This window comes from Alexandromys fortis, unplaced genomic scaffold, assembly GCF_014885135.2.
Source record: "Alexandromys fortis isolate MF-2015 unplaced genomic scaffold, M_Fortis_MF-2015_v1.1 scaffold_24, whole genome shotgun sequence".
Taxonomy (NCBI): Eukaryota; Metazoa; Chordata; class Mammalia; order Rodentia; family Cricetidae; genus Alexandromys; species Alexandromys fortis.
This window is the reverse complement of record NW_026067906.1, coordinates 15,864,375-15,883,432: the sequence shown is the minus strand read 5'-3', so window position 1 is coordinate 15,883,432 and position 19,058 is coordinate 15,864,375. Positions and strand designations below refer to the sequence as shown.

General features: G+C 44.1%; 1 protein-coding gene across 2 annotated transcripts in view; it reads right to left on the bottom strand.

Annotated features, from left to right (window-relative positions):
• The window catches only part of Ptprb (protein tyrosine phosphatase receptor type B), a 114,625-nt gene that overhangs the window by 19,538 nt on the left and 76,029 nt on the right, over positions 1 to 19,058 (bottom strand). For both annotated transcript variants that reach the window (XM_050135450.1, XM_050135451.1), the window contains 13 exons: positions 17,366 to 17,647; positions 15,793 to 16,071; positions 15,108 to 15,257; positions 12,157 to 12,400; positions 10,566 to 10,672; positions 6,948 to 7,047; positions 6,046 to 6,129; positions 5,932 to 5,949; positions 5,739 to 5,820; positions 5,108 to 5,198; positions 4,337 to 4,413; positions 2,354 to 2,488; positions 448 to 570 (listed from right to left, as the gene is read on the bottom strand). In XM_050135450.1, the coding sequence (XP_049991407.1) occupies positions 448 to 570; positions 2,354 to 2,488; positions 4,337 to 4,413; positions 5,108 to 5,198; positions 5,739 to 5,820; positions 5,932 to 5,949; positions 6,046 to 6,129; positions 6,948 to 7,047; positions 10,566 to 10,672; positions 12,157 to 12,400; positions 15,108 to 15,257; positions 15,793 to 16,071; positions 17,366 to 17,647 (1,772 nt within the window). The remainder of the gene's footprint in view (positions 1 to 447; positions 571 to 2,353; positions 2,489 to 4,336; positions 4,414 to 5,107; positions 5,199 to 5,738; positions 5,821 to 5,931; positions 5,950 to 6,045; positions 6,130 to 6,947; positions 7,048 to 10,565; positions 10,673 to 12,156; positions 12,401 to 15,107; positions 15,258 to 15,792; positions 16,072 to 17,365; positions 17,648 to 19,058) is intronic.

The following is a 19,058-nucleotide window of genomic DNA, read 5'->3' as shown; positions in this document are numbered from 1 at the left end:
CAGGAGTGGAGAGCAGACGATGAGAGGGGCGGCTGAGGGAAACACAAGGACTCCGACAACTGTGCCACACACGACTTTTCATGGTCTGAAACTACAGGCTACGAGTCAGGAAAAGCAGGATTCGGAGTCTCCCCTATGTAAGCTGTGTTCTTTCTTTCATTCCCTCCCTCTTCCCTTCCTGCCTCCCTCCTCCCTCCTAGCCTCCCTCTTTTCCTTCTTCCATCCTCCCTCCTTTCCTCCTTCCCTTTCTTCCTCTCTCCTTCCCTCCCATTCTTTTTCCTGAGATAGGGTCTCTTGTAGCCCAAGCATGCCCCAAGCTATCCATGTATTTGAGAATGACTTTGAACTTCTTGCCTCCACCTCCCAAATGCTGGGATTCCAAATATATAACCACAGTACCTGGCTTCTAAGTTGGGTTTTAAAATGAAGTCAAGCAAACTAACATACACTGCAAATCTTAAATTCCCTGATGGTCCACTCGGGTAGCACGGATTCTGAGACCATCTGCAAGATGAGATCCCCATAGTAGAGAGAGTCCTGGTCTGCTGGCCAGTAATGGTCACACTTCACCTAGAAGAGAACAGAGAGGAAAAAATAAGTCTGGAAACATGACAGCAAGGCCATCTTCACTCTCCCTCAAATCCCTGAGTTAGGGATCCAGGACCAGCTGCTAAAACTACTTGATCATTTACTTTCTATTAATCTGCTCTTGACCAGTGATAAAGTCAGGATGTTCTTCCAAGGGATAGCAAGAAACTGCCCCCACCCCCAGCATGAACCATCCCGACTTTCAGAATCATTCACCTTTAGGACAGCTTAAGGGTTTTTTTTTTTTTTTTTTTTTTGCTTTGCTTTTCTTTTTTTTTTCCTCAATGATTTCCTCGGTGTCCTGGTCCCACCAACCAATATAAATAACTTAAAATTTCTTCTTTTTCACTTGGGGCCCTAACTCAGTGGCAGAGAGGCCTTGCCTCACAAGGCCTGGGATTTCTTCCCCAAGAATTTCAAGGAGAAGGGAAAAACTGTTCTGTCAGAAGAAAGACCTAGCCAAACATAGGAAGGCATTGTTTTCTGGTCCGGTTCTGTTCAAATTTTTATCACTTTATGACAGAGACCTTTGAGGAGTTAGAACTTGCAGCTGAACTTGTGTTTATGTGCACAGAGATGAGGAAGGAGATTCTGAGTATTTGTTTTTATATTCTGTTTTGTGGAACAGTGATGTGGGATTTTCCTCTGTATGCTGTGAATACCATTGGTGAATAAAGAAACTGCCTTGGCCTGTTGATAGGCTAGAATTTAGGTAGGTGGGGAAAACTAAACTGAATGCTGTGAGAAAAAAGTCAGAGTCAGGAGAGAAGCCATGAACTTACTGGAGACAGATGCTGGAAATTTTACCCAGTAAACCACAGCCATGTGGCGATATACAGATTAATAGAAATGGGTTAAATTAATATAAGAGTTAGCCAATAAAGAACTAGATCTAATGGGCTAAACAGTGATTTAATTAATACAGTTTCTGTGTGATTATTTTGGGTCTAAGCTAGCCAGGTGGCCGAAAACCAACAAGCAGCCCTTTGTACAACAGAACAGGTTAATTAAAACTGATATATTTTATAAGATACATATTCATTGGCTATCAGTATATATTTGTATTTCTGTATATAGACTTAGATACCAAAACAATGAACATAACTTATTTTATTTTGTGGTGAGGTAGGCAGATATAGCTACATATGTGTATTGAATTTCTGTTTACATGGTTATGCAATATGTTTACATGAATAAGTATATTTATATAAATATCATCTAGTAAGGTTAGTCTTGTGGAGAAAGACATAGGTCCCAGTCTAGGCAGGATGATGGAAGACAGTCTGGAAATCCCGCATACACATATTAAGCTCTTTACCTTCAGTCTTTTAATCTTAAATGTAGTCATATAAAAGATTGTAAATGGGGATTATAAATATATAAGGTTTTAATAATAGTTCAGATAGATATTTTACTTCATGTCTGCCAGTACAGCCCCAAATACTTCTCTCCTGGGAGGTTCCTCGTCTCTGAGGGTGGCTCTCCTACCCACACTCTGAAGGGCAGAGCATGGGGTCAGGCATTCTTCCCACTCCTGTTTCCTTCGACTCTCGCAGGCTTCACAGTTTGAACGAAATGTCTGACCAAGAGTTTAAAAAAGGATCCAGATTGTTTTTATCATCAAGTGGCTTAATTCCCTACCAGCGTTCTCCCTGGGTGTCTTCTTGGGTTTGTGGGTGGAACTTTGGATGGGGAAGGAGGATAGAATTCCATCAGAAGAACAGCAGAGGGCAAAGCCAGGGAGGCAGGAAAACTGTCTACTCACTCGGCCTTTCTCAACACACTGGGTCACCATGACGATATTGTGAACGTTTTGTTCCCACGCCATTTTCCAGAAGTCGTCCTTGGTGCCAGGAAGCGGTCCCTGTGTGGCGATATATTCTCTTCTGAAGTTGTTACCCTGCGATAAGTTTACAATGCGGAGAGTCAGAAACAATGGGCTCTTCAGAACTGTAAACAAAGAGCTAGCTCACAGATTAGAAGGTATGGGGATCTCTGCCAGGCTCTGGAGAATAGGATATGAGCACAAGTGTCAAGGCTTGGGAGTGGGAAGGACAAAGGAGAGAGCATTGGGCCATTGTTTATAGCCACGGTCCCCTTAATCGGCTGGGTCTGCTGTCAAGGCGAATGGAAGATTCCAGCCCCAACAGAGAAAACAATTTTACTTTTGTATGTGTGTCCCTGTGTGCCTGTGTATGTGTCTATGCATACCCATGTGTGTGTCCATGTATGCCTTTGTGTGTGTGTGTATGAATGTGTACCTGTGTGTGTGTGTATGTATGTATGTGTACCTGTGTGTATGTGTCTGTGTGTGCCTTTATGTGTGACTGTGTATATGGTTAATGTTTCTGTGTCTATATGTACCTATGTGTGTGTGCCTTTGTTTGTGTATTTAGTGGTTTTGTGTGTGTGTGTGTGTGTGAACTGTCCAAAGAACAGTTACTCTTTTTGGATAATTGACATTACACTAGTTTGGAAAGAGGTATCATACAAAGAACACTTAATGGAAAATGAGCCATTCATGCCCTGAGCTTCTCCCAGAGGATGCACAGTAGGTCTGGACGTTCACCGCTCTGACTTCATCCTCACCGTAGTGACCCATAGTGACCTAGATATTCCCACTAATTCCTTCTCCACTTTAGCAGTCCAGAATTAGTTCTAGGTCTTAGTGGAAGCTCATTTCTCGTTGCCTTTGCTCAAGTTTTCTATATTACATTGGTTCTGCCATCCACAACCCAGCCACCCACACACTGCTTCTCAGCCTGGCTAATCTTTATTTATCCTTAGCACCTTGTCTGCCTGACTGAAGTCATCTTTCATCTTCTTCTCTATCGGCTGGCATTCTCCTCCTCCATGTTCTGTGGTACCTTCTAATCTCTTGCTACTTAGTGTGGTCCTCAGGCTAGCGGGGATGGGGTCACACAGGGGTCATTAGAAGTGCAAAGCAGCAGTTCTACCTGTCTCCGACAGATAGAACAGACGGTGTTGAAGTGTGAGCGGTGTTGATGGTCTTTCGTGTAGGAGACACTGCTCTGGCGTGGTAAGCACGACATTGCCCTGTGACTCTTCAAGGTTGCGACTATCCGACAATTCTCTTAGAGACATAATCCCTTTATATATCTCAGTGTTTGGATTATAGTTATCACTCAATTGATTAGCACTTACTGAATGTATAGACAATAATGAGGTATTTTCCCAATTTTTTTTGGAAAAGGAATTAGGGGCTCAGTGAGGTGACAGAACTAACTGTCACAGAGCCAGCCAGGGACAGAAGTGGAATTCAGATCAGATCTAGGTGTATTTTTTTTTACTTTTAAAGCCCCCCTTTTTTGGTGTATGTCGGAGGCTGGCAAGACGTAAGTCGGTATCAGAGCCCAGAAGTTAGCACAAATTTGAAGTGTGTATGTGTGTCTTGCAAAAGTCCAAGTAGCAAGAGATTGGCCCTTTTGGCATGGTGGCCTTACCCATAGGGGCTATTTTCCTCGAGCAACACTAATCTTCCTTATCTCAGGGCCACAGAAAGGAAACAATCTTTGAACACGCATCCTGGGTTTGTGAGAATTGCACCTGACCTTGGCCGTTGTGAAAAACAGCGATTGAAGGGAGCAACCTGTATTTTATGGCAAGTGGACATGGTCTTTTAAATCTCCCAACTTGTTTCTAGGGAGAATGGCTTAGAAGGTGTGGCACGTCCTGCATAGCCATCATCAGCTTCATCCTGGGCATGATGACCCGGGAGTTCACTTACAGGGATGTAACTGGCGTTGATGTAGTCAGAGCATGGGTCATCATCTACGTTGGACAGCTTCACCCTTGAGGTATCATCTGCAAGGAGATTGATTGAAAGATTTGCTGCTACCTGGTATGATAGTCCCATGTGGGCAATGTGGTATTAGATTGCCTGACCTCTGACCCCCACAGCAGCCCCAAGAGAAGTGTTCCTATCTCTGTTTAATAAGTTGGGGCTCTGACATGGTAACTGACTCGGGGCATGTGACGTAGGTGGCACATAAACAAAGGATGCAGGAAACAATGAGAAGCCACATCTACGGTTTCCTTTGCAACATTACCACCCTTGCTCCATGCAGCGGCCAGCTCTCTTTCCCTTCTGGAATGAATACCAGCAGGAAAACCGCCTTTGATGGCTCTGCCCGATAGGGTAGGCTGCTCTTCTTAAAAATCGCTGACTAAAGATTGTGAGGTGAACCCAGTGTGTCAGTCAGAGCCCTGCTCTTAACTTTGGTCATGCGCTGAGCCTCCAAGGAGAAAGAGTAAGAGCAGCAAAGAGAAATGCCAACTGGGCCTCTCAGAACCAGAGTTAAAAATGTCCATTACCCTGTGAGAGAAGCACCTGAGCACTGGGAACATTTCTTATTAAAGTCTTTAGAGCCTGAGAGTATGCATATCTAGCTAATCTGCGCGCGCGCGCGCGAGCACACACACACACACACACACACACACACACACACACACACGGTTTTTATGTAAGAGCGCCACTAAGTTCCAACATAAAACTTACAGGGCAATATGTTGTTGTAGCGATTTTTCCCTCTATTCTCAGGCAAGAGAGCAATGTCACATGACTGGTTTCGACCCACGTCTTTTAAGTCCTGTTAGGTTTAGAAAAAAGTTTGCAAGTGGAGATTCTAAAATAAAACAAGGCAACTCATACAACCCCGGAGACACATAAAGAAGTGTACCCGAGTTACAGTTTACGGAGCACTGGCATTCTGTATGCATGGGATCCGGTCCTTTTCAAAACCCTACATGAGAGGTGCTCTTAATACTATCTTACAGATGCGGCTTAGAGGCCATAAATGCCACGCTCCAGGACACGCATATAGCAAAACTGATATGCAAAGCCCCAGTATTCTTTTCCAAACTACCTTTCCCCCCCAGACACGCTGAGTAATGGACAGTATCACATTGAATTGTGTTCACTCTTTCCCACTGATCAGAAAGCACTGAGTTTGCCGTGCATTTCCAACTCAAACCAGCCTCTGAGAGCAGGTGGAATTCTGTTCAAGGGGCCCGGCTCAGACACAGGAGTGCTCTCCTGAGACGGGAAGCATCCCAACTGTGACTTCACAGTCACAATGAAGAGGAAATGCTACCGGTGGGTGCAGAAGCTTCCCGGGCCTGCAAGGTACCTCATATTCCTTGGACAGAAGGTAGTTGGAGTCAGCCTGCAGTTTCATGAAATGCCCTTCGAACTGATTTATCTTTATGGGGCTGTAATTCAAAACAAAACAAGAGGAGAAGAGTTACTGAAGGAATGGGAAAATGCTCTCACCAGGCTGAGTTGTATTTCAAAAGCGAATTAATTAATACGTTTTCTCTTACCAAGAGGTTTTCCGGTTGCTGTGAGATAGACAAAAAAGAAAGAGGGGCCTTGTTAGCAAATCTCACAGAATACCATTTTTCAGTAAACCGGGCAAAGGAAGCTTTGGCACTTACCCTTTCTGGCCCAGGTTCAAGTGGACAGACAAAGGCCCATCCCTGTGAATGCTCAGGCGGGCAGACGGCCTTTCTCGGCCACGGCTGAAACACAGCACACAGATTTCTTTATTCTAATTGTGTTACTTGGCTTGTGCCATGTCCCCCGTTTACGGTAAGGCTGTGCACACTTGTGCAAATGTGGAACTTTGAGATTCCATGGAAGTCTGCACTCATCTGACATCTCTTTGGGGGAGGAAGAGGAGATGGGAACAATATGACGTCACCTTGCTCACTCAGGAACATATCTCTGGAATGATGGAAAGATGTCTCCTGATGTTTGGTCATAATCATTTGCCACACTCAATAAAACTTTCCTTAAGAAAGTCCCCTAAGCCAGAAAACTTCAGATGCCAGATATGGTTGTAAGGGAGAACACAAGGAACACAAGGTTTTTTTTTTTTTTTTTTTTTTTTTTTTTATCAGTGACAGAAAAGGGCCCCGTTCTGGGAAGTATTCGTTTTAGTTCTTCCTGAAATTAGGAGAGCTGGTGAATCCCATGATGTTCATGCCAGCCGTACTTTCTAGGGGGTTTCAGAAACGCATGCAGGCAGTTTGGAAAAGTCTGTCTTCATGAGGTTATATATCCCAACTGTGTTGTCTGTGCGAAAGGATTCTGGTCCATATTTAAACAGATCTACTGATGGCCTCTCGTCATTGATGAGGGCCCAGTGCGTCAGTGGTTTGTAGGAAACCTGGAGAGGCATGAGTCTTGGATTCAGTTTGGCTCTTGTTCTTTCTAAGGAAACTACGGAGATTTAACCTGGAGAAATGAAACTAGTTTGCCCTTTCAGACTAAAGGGCATTTTTAGCAGTCTCTCTATGTTTGCGAGCCTGATCGCTAAGGGCTTCTTCACACTTACTTAGTCTTCTGTCTGCAGATGAAGAAGGCGACGAGGGCCACCAGCATGCCAATTAGAAACAGGCCAGCGCTCACACCTTCAATAACGCCAAACAAGGGCTCTGCGGTAATCCAGAGGGAAACGACAAATACAAGGAGAGAGGATTAGTGGTAAGGCACCAATCTGATAGCTATGAGAGCTGTCTTCCTAAGTAACATCACCATTCGTGCCGTTCAAGAGGCCCACAGTGAGGTATTGACGACCCCAAAGCCATGAGCAGACAGCTGGGGTGAAAGAGCTGTTGCCTACATCCTGCTATAGGCAGGTTGGTTCCAGAGTAAAAGTTCATCAACTCTGGGAGCGGATGATGTATATATTCTCTTTTATGCATTAATTAATTCTTTGTGGATTTCCCATCTTGCATCCAGATCCCACTCATCTCCCCATCCCCTTGCCTCCTCCCTCTGCCCTTGCAGTCTCCCCTCTTAAGATAAAACTTTAAAAAGACCATCAAAAACCAAAACAACCAACCAAACAAGAGAAAGAAAAAGAGAAGGGGGAAGAATAGGAAGAAGAGAAGAGAGAAGAGGAGGAGGAGGAAGTGTTCATTGCTATGAATCACTGGTCTGTTTTTCCTTTGGAAAGTCTTCCTATTTTGCTTTTCCTGTTTAGTTTTGGGAGCTTCACTCTCAAACATTAGATCTGTTTATTTTACATTGACTTACATTACTCATTCAATCAACACAGACATTCTCCTTTAATGCATTTATGATTCTGCTTTGAATATTTGCTGAGTGTTTTCTTTTATTGGACTACATAAATTTTCTGTCCAACATAATTGTTCAAATCTGAAAGAATCGTGTTTGCAAAGTCTCTACTCAACAGTAAATTTCAGCCAGGCACATCCAAATCCTCTTAGCTGGCTTCTAATCCTTCTTTGGCCCAGGATGAAGGAGGTTATCCTTGTATTTGCCAGAAACAGAGAGGAAGGGCTGTGAGGTTGGACCATCCTTTATTGCGCAGCAGGAGAGACCAACACAACGTGCCCAGACCAAAAGTCTGAGCCTGCAGCACACCAGACAAGGAAAGCCGGAACGTGATGGAGTCAAAGAACAAGACCATGGGAGTCATGCAATTTTCATGACAGTGGAGAAAATCAGAGACGGGCAGTGCTGAGATCGCAGGCTTAGATGGAAGATGCCTGGATACCAGCTGAAGATGATTGAGCAAGTTACTTAACCTCTTGGTACCACAGGTTCTCACATTTAAAATGCCTGGATACCAGCTGAAGATGATTGAGCAAGTTACTTAACCTCTTGGTACCACAGGTTCTCACATTTAAAATGCTGGTGACAATAACTGCAGGAGCTGTACTCCGTAGATTGCAAAACCAGCTCCAAAGGGGTGACTGGCAAGTGTCACTCACCATGGCCACCCATGCTGTCCCCCAAACTTGCTACACAGGTTTCCTCCAAACATTGATACAAAGCCTTTCAAATTTACATTTTAATTTTTAAAATTATTATTGTTACTTTGCTGGGGATTGGACTTGGGGGATCCTCCCATATGCTAGGCAAGAACTCTGCCTCTGAGCTACAGGTGAGTGATGACACACTGACCTCTAAATTAACATTTTTTATTTTTTTAAATAAAGAATTGTAATTACATTTATGTATGTATGTATGTGTGTGTGTGTGTGTGTGTGTGTGTGTGTGTGCATGGGTGTGCCCTGGTGTGAATGTGGAGGTCAGAGGACAACTTGCAAGAGTTGGTTCTCTCCTTTCCTATGTGGGTTCTGGGAAATCAAACTCAGGCAGTCAGGCTTGGAGTCAAGTGACTTTACCTACTGGGCCATTTCACCGGCCCACGAGTGCAGTGATATTTCATTTGTATTTTAATAAATAAAGCTTGCCTTGAAGTTCAGAGAGTAAAACAGCAACACCCACCAGCCTTACAGACCAGGCAGTGGTGACACACACCTTTAATCCCAGTAGCCACACTGGCTTGCCATAGAAACCGGGCGGTAGTGGTGCAGGCGTTTAATCCCTGCCCTAAAGAGGATTATGAAATGGGAGGAGACAGCTTGCACACATAGTCTCATTCTAAGATTCCTGGAGGCAGGATCGCTATTTTGGACTGAGGTAGAGGTAAGAGTCAGTGGCTGCCTGTTTTGCTTTACTGACCATCAGATTGAACCCCAATTTCAATCTCTGGGACAATTTTTATTAATTGTGCTACACAAGACTTTATGTATAAGAAAACAATAAACAGAAGGAAAACAAAAAGTCACCTTTAACCTCTATTTTTGGATATCATAATTAAAAATTAATACTTAGTGTTTTTCTTCCCCACTTTTTTTTTTTTTTTTTTTTTTTTTGGATTTTCGAGACAGGGCTTCTCTGCAGCTTTGGTTCCTGTCCTGGAACTAGCTCTTGTAGACCAGGCTGGCCTCGAACTCCCAGAGATCCGCCTGCCTCTGCCTCCCGAGTGCTGGGACTAAAGGCGTGTGCCACCACCTCCCGGCTTCCCCACTTTTTTTACGTGCACACTTGCCCCTAGTGTTTACAGACGATTGCTTCCATGACCCATGCCTAAAAGGTGGTGTATTATTCCATGTACACCCGCATGCCCTCTGTTTGATGTAGGCACCTCTGGATTAACTGACAGCGCCTATACAATGTGCATGCCGTGTCAGCCGGTGGTAGACTAAAGAACAAGGGCATGAAAAGAAAGTGTCTTTATAATTGAAACAACCATATTTGTTTCTTGATTTTTTTTTTCTGGGCTACACAGTATTGAACCTGTGGCTACAGAGAACCAGCCCCATATGCGTATTTTTGTTAAGGTCTGCAAGAAGTCCCACGAAAGGCCACCAGTCATGTATGCAGTCAGCAAGAACATTTATTGATGTTACCAACATGTTGGGGTCTTCCCATCTGACAAAGTGGTGCATGACCACCTCCAAAGAAGCTTACAGGCTTCTTTCAAGTGGGGCTAGGGGAGTTCTAGGAAGGAGAGATTAGTCTGGGGGCTGATTGGTGGGTTTAAGCAACAAATTCCCAGGATTGGCAGGTGGCTGTTGGGGCTAAGAACTTTTCAGCGGCAGGGTAGGGAAGGTTAGTTTTAGCTAGCAGAAGGCTGGGGGCGCGCCTGCTGATTGGTTGCCCCTGAGTTGTGGCTTTCCCGAGAACTGCTTGCTCAACTTCAGCCACTTCCAGTAAACTGAAGGAAGGCCTGGTCCCTGGCAGTGGCTATTAGAAACCTGTCATGGCTCTGGCCTGGCTCCCTGAGCCTCTCAGTTTTCTGTCCAACCTACAGCAAAGAGCTCTTTGGGTCAGTGTACATTGTGAGCCATGTAAGCTCTTAGCACCGGTGTTTCTCATTCACTTAACACTTCATTTTTAGTGGAAAAACATCATGTGCTTCCTCCTTCTTTTAAGATTTATCTCCCTCCAGTCTGTTCTGTAGAACTGGTGTGATCCCTCTGATCCACGTCAATCCATGGTCACGTGGAGATTAAAATCCAAGGGAAAATAAATACCCAGCCACCATCTGGCAAGTTACCATCCTCCCCACTAAAGGCTCTTGTAGATGACTTGGTAACTGGGGAAGGCATGCGTGGACGGAGAGGAGCCTTACCTGACTTGGTGGTGATAGGCAACGAGAAAAATGTGTCTGAATAGAGGGGCTTTGTGAATTCTTTCAAGTCCTCGTCAAATAGCTGCGTAAAGGCCCGGATGCTGATTCTGAAAGAAAACACGTTTATTTAACCAGCGACTGAGCGGAGCAGGATGGACCGAAAACTGAGTTCAAGGGGAAACAGGGTCGGTAGGTGGTTGTTCTGTGCGCAGGGTGAGATGAGCTATGGAGCCAGACAGGCGTGGATTCATGCAATCATTCACTGATTTGGTCATCAAATTCTTGTTGAGCCCCTGCAGTGTGCAGGTCACTTTCTAGGAGCCAGGGATCATAAGAGGACTAAAGCAAAATTCTTACCACCCTGAAAACTTCAATCCCATGGAGAAAGTCATACAGCATGTTTATAGATACAGTGTGCCTGATGTTAACAAATACCATTGATAAGAAAAGAACATGGAATTCTTAAGAAAAGAAGCAAAAACAGAAGGAGGAGAAGAGGAGGAAGAGAAGGAAGACGAAGAAGAAGAAGGAGAAGAAGAAGAAAAAGAGGAGGAGGAGGAGGAGGAGAAGGAGGAGAAAGAAGAAGAAGAAAAAGAGGAGGAGGAGGAGAAGGAGAAGGAGAAGGAGAAGAAGAAGAAGAAGAAGAAGAAGAAGAAGAAGAAGAAGAAGAAGAAGAAGAAGAAGAAGAAGAAGAAGATTATTTCAGGTGTCACTATGGTGATTATTATTAAGACTGACGTAAGTCAGTAAGACTTTGCTTGGCACTGATCAACCAGAATACACACTGGCTCACAGGGAACCTGACTGGCTGCCGTGTTGCCTAGATTATCAGGCTTGCCACAACACCCAACAGAGAAGGTCCATCCCCTGAGGAAATAATAAATTTGAATGTCTGTAGCCTTATCATCCAAGACAGGAGCTTAGGTTTCCTTTCCCTTGAGGATGCTGACTGGGTGACTCTATTTGCTTTTGGAAACACAATGAAGAATAAGAATGCCACAAATTCCTAGGGCAGGAAGGCTCACTCTACTGGCTGCAGCTGTGCTTTCTGGGGGCTTCAAAGCAAACAGCTGCTAGACTCATCCGCCACCTCAGAGCGAGGAACAGGTGCTTTCATTTAGGCAGAGCTCTCTCCAAGAGCCCTGTCTGGACCATAGAACACTTTCACGTTTGCACACCTTAGAGAGTAAGTATAGCTTTAGTTTCCTTAAAAGTGTCTGATGGAGCTTCGCATTGTTTGGGTCTCCCCAAACTCAGTCTTGCTGAATGTTTTCTCAACAGCAAGCATCGTATATTACTTGAGAAAGGCTAAAGCAGATGCAGGAGAAAGAATAATCTATTAAAACCCCTCAATCCTTCACACAATGTCCTGGAGCTTTTGTACAGTGCTGAAAAAGCCTTCTTTGCACATTACCCGAGAGTGGATGCAGGAGCTCAGCTTTTATAAATCACTCTCTCTAATATAATATAGAGTACTCTCGCCGTGTAGGCTATTCGTCTACAGGAGTTCATAGGCACTGACGTTGCACAGCTGCCTGAGCACCTCATAATGTAATACGTCTCCCAGGCCAATGATGGCCATGCATCTAACCTGTAGGCGGTGTGCGGCTTCAGTGGTCCATCACAGAACTTTTGCTGACTGGGATCACATTTACCACCAAGGCTGTCCATCTCGGCTCCGAGCTTAATGTTAAAGCTCTTAGAACTGCTGTCGGGGCTTTCGGCGCACTTGCTGGCGAAGTAATTCGTCTGGTAGACTCTAATGGAGGCGTTGTGCCTGTATTCCAGGTAGGAAGGGAGAGGGTGCTGTTGTTCTGGCTTCAGCTCATCCATGCCTGCAGGAGAAAACCCACAGTTAAAAACTAGTGTGTGTGTGTGTGTGTGTGCACGCCATGTTTCTAAGGCTACATGTTTATCCACTATCTTCGGTTATACCATAATAAGGATTCGGCAATCTCAGAATATGCTATGAAACTATTGTTTCTAATATACATAAAAATAATTTTTATAGGTATGCAGTACACATTTGATTTTCTAGACCACCGAGTCAATCAATTACATCAAATAATAACATGTCCCATGGTTCTGAATGCCTGGCAACTCAAGAGAGTGAAGCCACTCAGTAATCTCTCTACCTTGCCAAACTTATTGTGGTTGCAGAAACTCCAGTGACCTGGGAGACAGAGAAGAGATAAGGAAATCATGTCCCAAGGCAGAGCAGCGGTCCCCCAGGATAACCTGCACGTCTAGAGTTGGCTTACTGCTCTCTTATCTTGAATATGATTTGGTCCTGGCTCAAATTTGTCTGCTCACTCTGAGCACTTCCCAGAATTCCCTCCTTGTTCACCCAGCCTGCTGTCCACCCAGCCTGCTATCCACCCAGTCTGTTGTCCACCTGGCCTGTTTGGATGCTGTGAATTAGTTTTGATGTTGCTTGAGGAAAAAGAAAAAGCATACTTAATAAGGTAAATATTATAAAGATGGGATTCTGTCTTCGATGTATTTCCAGAAGTGGGTTTATCACAGCACCTAGGACTTTGTTTAATAAGATCCACTCACCAGGAGAATATCTTAGAATTTTTTTCTCCTGATTTATTGGTATTTTATTTATGCTGTGCCTGGGGATTCAGATTTTTAGGTAGAGAAGGAATCGACCAGGAGAGATTAATTCCAAGAACTGAGGTCCTTTTGGTATTATATTCTCAGGACACATTCTAGAAAGGCTCCAGACAGAGGTTTTTTAGTTCTCTCTTCCTCTTCCCAAAAGCCTATCTGAAACCCTGAAGCTAACTTTCTAACAGCTCCATTGGTTTCTGTTTTTATACATCCCTTCTGCCAAGCCCCTTAGCAAGGATAATCCCTGCCCCCAGTGTTCTTAAGCCCCACTCTACAGATGACTTCTTGCTTCTTGTTTTGTCATTAATTTACATTTTCTGAAATGGAGATATTATTTTGATGGCAATATTTGAAATGAAAAAAATATTGCCTCTAGAATGAGTCTATATATGCATGGATTGTTCTCTTTGGGTACAAAGGAACCATTGTGCAAGTCTGTGGACACCAGTATTGGAAACCTACCTGTCTGTGGAGCCGAAGGCTGACTTCCCTGATGGTTTTGAGTTTTGGGTCACTGCCCTAGATGCACGTGATGTGGAAACACGTTATCTTCATGGCTGTCTAATTAAAGACTATTTGCGGCTCACACGTTTGTCTCCAACTACAGGGTGTGAGGAAACTGGGGATGAACCAGTGACCCTTGAAATTATCTAATTAATTATGCATAACCAATTTCATACAACTAAATAGAATGCAAAACCATACAGAATGTCAAATACCGAGTGAAACGAAAATACCATTTAGTCTAGAAATCGTTCTGGTGTCTGTGCTGTTTATAACGCCTATTTACCCACACTTGGCTCAGAAGTTGTCAGAGATGATTAAGAAAATTCATGGAGAGCACCTTAAATAATTTTGAGAAAACTAAAAGAAGTGAAATAGACTAAAGTCACTGTATACACTGGGATCTATTTGAAAGAGTTGATCCTTAGGCCCTGAACAGCAAATGAATACTTGGACACGCGCACCCCTCCCCCAATACAGCACCCCCACAGGCAATGTGACAGAGTGTGTCACAGTGAACTCTGAAGGTGACAACTCAATTGTGTATAGTGGTGTGACAGCTACTGTATAGTGTTTGTCTCACCTGTGGAAACCGGGAAGTCCCTGCATGTCCTACAAAACTAGATAATGAAATACTGTTAAAAGTGGGGAAACTGAAGCAGGAGACTCATGAGTCTAAGGTTAACTTGGACTACAAAGCAAAGGAAAGACCAGACTGGGCTACATTAAAAAAAAAAGGAAAAAAAAAAAAGATCCTGTCACTGGAAACAGGCACCAGTAAGATCAAGCAAACAAAATTCAGTAAAGGAGGTGATAATTCAAATGAGCATCTTTTTTCTCTTGCAAGCTTTTGGGCATTTCTGTGAGTTGATGCACAATTTGGGAGTAGGTGGCTGTCAGAGGCATTTGAGACAGAGAGAGATAAAGAGTTGAGATATACTGCTACATAATGGCAGAATTAAAAAAAAAATGGAGTCAACAAGATTGATAGGTAGCCCAGGGGATGTTCATGTGTTTCCAACAGTTCTTGGGAAATAATAATGGCTCTGAAAATGATCTTTATATTTTTTTTTTGAGCTAGGTCTTGCTACATAGTATAGGATGCTCTTGAACTCATAGTAGTCCTCCTGTCTCAGCTTCTTGAGTGCTGAGCTTGTCAGTGTGGGCAACTCTCTTCAAGTCAATGTTTATTGTTATTGTTATTTTTATTATTTTCTTCTCATTTAATAAGTATGCCTAAAGATAACAGGATTTGTTGCCAAATCAGCTCTACTTGTATCTCCCTGGATCCAGCAGAGAGAGAAAAATGAGTATTAAAGTTTAATTCTCTACACTCTCTGAACTTTGTCATTGAAGGAGCCCTCACGTGACCTCTAAGGAGGCAATTCTGTGTCTTCGGTTCATTAACTCATCACGACTTACCGTCAGCCTCTCTCACCACCACTGCGAAGTACTTCACGGCTCCGTTGGTGTCGCTGAACCAGCTGCAGTTGACAGTGAAGTTGATGGAGGATTTGCTGATCAGCACCTCCTTCTCATTCACACGAATATGCGGGGGTGGCGGAGGAGGGCCTGGAAAAAGAGGTGGGGAAGGAGCCAAGCAGGGTCACGAGGCTGCTTTCTCCCTCTGAACAGGTCAGGGGGGTGAAGGTCTGCAGTTACCCCAGCCTTTGTGCACTAGAGAGTGTGCGATTATAGCCACCCCACGAGGAAATCCTTCTCCTCTGCTGAGCAGAAGCAGGCAGAGAAAACAATTAGCGGTATCACGTTAAGCATAATGGAAGAGGCGGCTCCTCGGCAGGATTTCCTCTGGTGGTAGCACCAAATCGTTTAAAAGCCCCACTAGTTATAGACTAACTAGACCAGGCAAGGCGATGCACTTCAGTTCCAACTCATTCGGGCGGTTTAATGTTGACTTGTTTGCTAGTGGAGAACTTTACTCAGAGAAAGGTCTGTTTTCCTGGAGCCATTTGCTTCTCTTCTCTAAGGCTGTGCACACGGGGACAGCGTGCAGTAGAATGAAAGGGATGGAAATGACCAAGAGAGGGGCATAACCCTCTACCCTGGGTGACAGGAGGGCCCACGCAGAGCTTTGGGGGATACTTACGGTCTATCATAGTGATGGTGCTGTCTTCTACCACCTCACTGGTCACACCGGCGGAGTGCACCTTGATGGACACTAAGTACCTCTTATGAGGCACTAACATCATGATGTTGAGCAGAGATTTTTCTTTCTCCAGTTTCCTGGAAAACTCAATCTCTTGGGTATCCATCTTCCGGCACTCAACGTTATAACCATCGAAGTCGGAGTCAGGTGGTACCCAAGAACAGGCGATGGCTGTCGAGTTCTGGGGACGACAATGCAGGTTTTGTATCTTGTCTGGCTCTGGAGGAGCAAAGGGGGAAAGACACAACTCAGGAGTGTGGGAGTCTCACTTCCTCGAGCACCTTTGGAGGGAACTGTCTCTGAGATGTACACAAACAGTCCCCATAATTTATTGAATTGCTTTTGGGGGAAAATATTTTTAAGGATCAAGGAAAATTTCTGGCTACTGGATTGCACTTTGGAAAAAATGTTTAAGCCATGCGATGGTGTCATATGCCTTTAATTCCCACAATCGGGAAACAGAGGAAGGTGAATTTCTGAGTTTGAGGCTAGCCTAGTCTACAGAGTGAGTTCCAAGAGAGCCAGGGCTACGCAGAAAATCCCTGTATTGAAAAACAACAAAACAAATGAACTAATGAACGAACAGAAAAAGTTTAAAGTCAAAATGGGGCCGGTAAAATGGCTCAGCAGGTAAAGGTACTTGCTGCAAAACCTGGTGGCCTGTGTTCAGTCCCTGGAACCTCCATGTTATAAGAAGACAACTGACTCTCACAAGTTATCCTCTGACCTTCACATCCATGTGTGCTGTGGCATGCACACACGTGCATACTCATGAGAGCACACACACAAAAAAAATAGACAAATAAATACAAAGGCAAAAGAAATAGCTAGAAATGCCAGTAGGGATGTAGCACTTGCCTGGCCCAAGTAAGGCCAAGGGTTCTCTCTTGCATACTGCAAACCCGAACGAAAACAATACAACAATAAAAACCCCAAGAAAAGGAATGGAACTTTAGAAAATCGTTGATATGTTTTGAGAAAACAAATGCATGTGAGCACACCAAAACTGGTGGAACAGAAGGTGGGGCAGGGTAGTTTAGGGGTTAAAAGGGAAGCTCCCAGCCTGAATGCAAAGTCTACTTATCAACACTTTTGGACAAGTGACTTTTCCACCACTATCGCCCAGCTGTCCATGAGGAAAATAAGAATTTCTACTTCATAGAGTTATTATAATGCTTTCATGGTGGAGACATGTACAGCCACCTAGCGTATTGGCTGGCAGAGTCCTTACTCAATAAAAGTGACCTCTGCTAAAGAGGAGGCTGGAAAGTAACTGTAGGGAGTTATGATCCTCATGTACTGACTTCCGTCGCCTTCTTCCAGTCTTGCCTACAGAAACCTAGAAGGACTCTATCATTCTATTTTCTACCAAACAGGAGATAATATGCATGCTCACTCTCTGAATCCAAGTCCAACCATCTCAAACGAGACTATGGATTCAGCCCAAACCCCTCTGGAGTAAGATGATCCTCTCATCCCATCTGAATGCCAAGAGAAGCAAAACAAGTCATACTTGTCCTCACAGATCCAGAAACTGGTTTGCTGTATGTTTTCCAGGAATCCCCACTGACCGTCTTGACACTGAATTGATAGAACCTCCCTGGGTGAAGCCCATACACAATGCGTCCTTCTGATTTCCTGTTGCGGTAGGGGTTGAGGAGAGTGAGTGCATCTCTGGGGAGCCACTGCAGCTCAAAGTCATTGTAGTCTGTCCAGTCTGGGGGCCCCTTCCAGGTGATGGCCAAGGAAGTGTTTGTAACATCAGCAAATGACAAAAGACTGGGGGGACTTGGGGCTATACATAAAATAAAATGAAAAAAAATCACATAATCAAATTTATGACGTAGCATATAGATTCAGAGCACTGAGTGACATCACATTTACTTTAACGTATGAAGAGAAAACATGATAATAATAGATGCAGAAACTTTCTTTTATAGTAGCTACCTTGTATAAGGCACTATACATATAGCATTACATATGTCTTTTCTTTAAATATTTATAACCATAGTTTCCTTACCAGGATGTCACAGAACGTGAATGTATCCCAAATGGGTTATGTGTGTGGGAAAGTATTCCATCAGATTTGAAAGCAAAGGGCTAGGATTCAGAGACAACTGTGTCCTATTTTAGATAATCTTGTAGACTGATTATGTGGTGGTTTGCAAGAAAATGGCCCCCAAAGGGAGTGGCACTATTAGGAGGTGTGGCTTTGTTGGAGTAGGTGTGGCCTTGCTGGAGAAAGTATGTCACTGTGTGTGTGGGGGGGTGTTTTGAGGTCTCTTTTGCTCAAGCTTCCCTTGGTGTTACACTGAGACCACTTCCTGTTGCCTGCAAGATCTACAACTCTTAGCTACTTCTCCATCACCGTGTCTGCCTGCATGCTGCATGTTACACCATGACAATAATGGGCTGAACTTCTGAACTGTAAGCAAGCTACCCCAATTAAATATATTTTTTATAAGTGTTGCCATGGTTGTGGTCTCTCTTCACAGCAATAGAAACCCTAACTAAGACAGACTCCAAGGTGGGACACAGGTATTATCTGTGTATGCCCAAGGCACAGCAGCATGAAGGAGAGACTAGCCCGTAGTGACACAGTGGTGATCTCTGTCATTATCCTCGTTTTTCAGATATGAAAGCTGAGGCTGAGCTGCTCAGTGATCCTACCTTGCTTCATGCAGGTGCGTGACAGTGCACAACCAAGAGCCTAGTACTTGTTACACAAAGCAGAGATGGATGAGTTTTATTTTATCATTGTGCGTGTGTTCATTATGTACAGACATACATGTATGCCTGTGAGGGAGAGAGACAAAGAATGTATGTGTGTGTGTGTGTGTGTGTGTGTGTGTGTGTGAGAGAGAGAGAGAGAGAGAGAGAGAGAGAGAGAGAGAGAGAGAGCATGCATACATCCCATAGCTCATGTGTGATGGTCAACATTGAGTGTTAGTCTTTGTACTTGGCTCCTGCAGCATGTCTTTGTTGTCTGCCCCGTGTATGCCAGGGTGTCTGGCTCACAAGCTTCCCATGTCCCCACCCCCACCTTGCCTCTAGGAGGACACAGTATTACAGATATGCTTCCTTAAGCTCTACTGTACTTGGGTTCTCGGGTTTAAACTTACTCCTCTTCCTTGAGCAGCAAGTACTTGCTCTCCCCCCCCCCCCCGCCCCAGCCATCTTATCATTAAAATCATTATTGAAATATA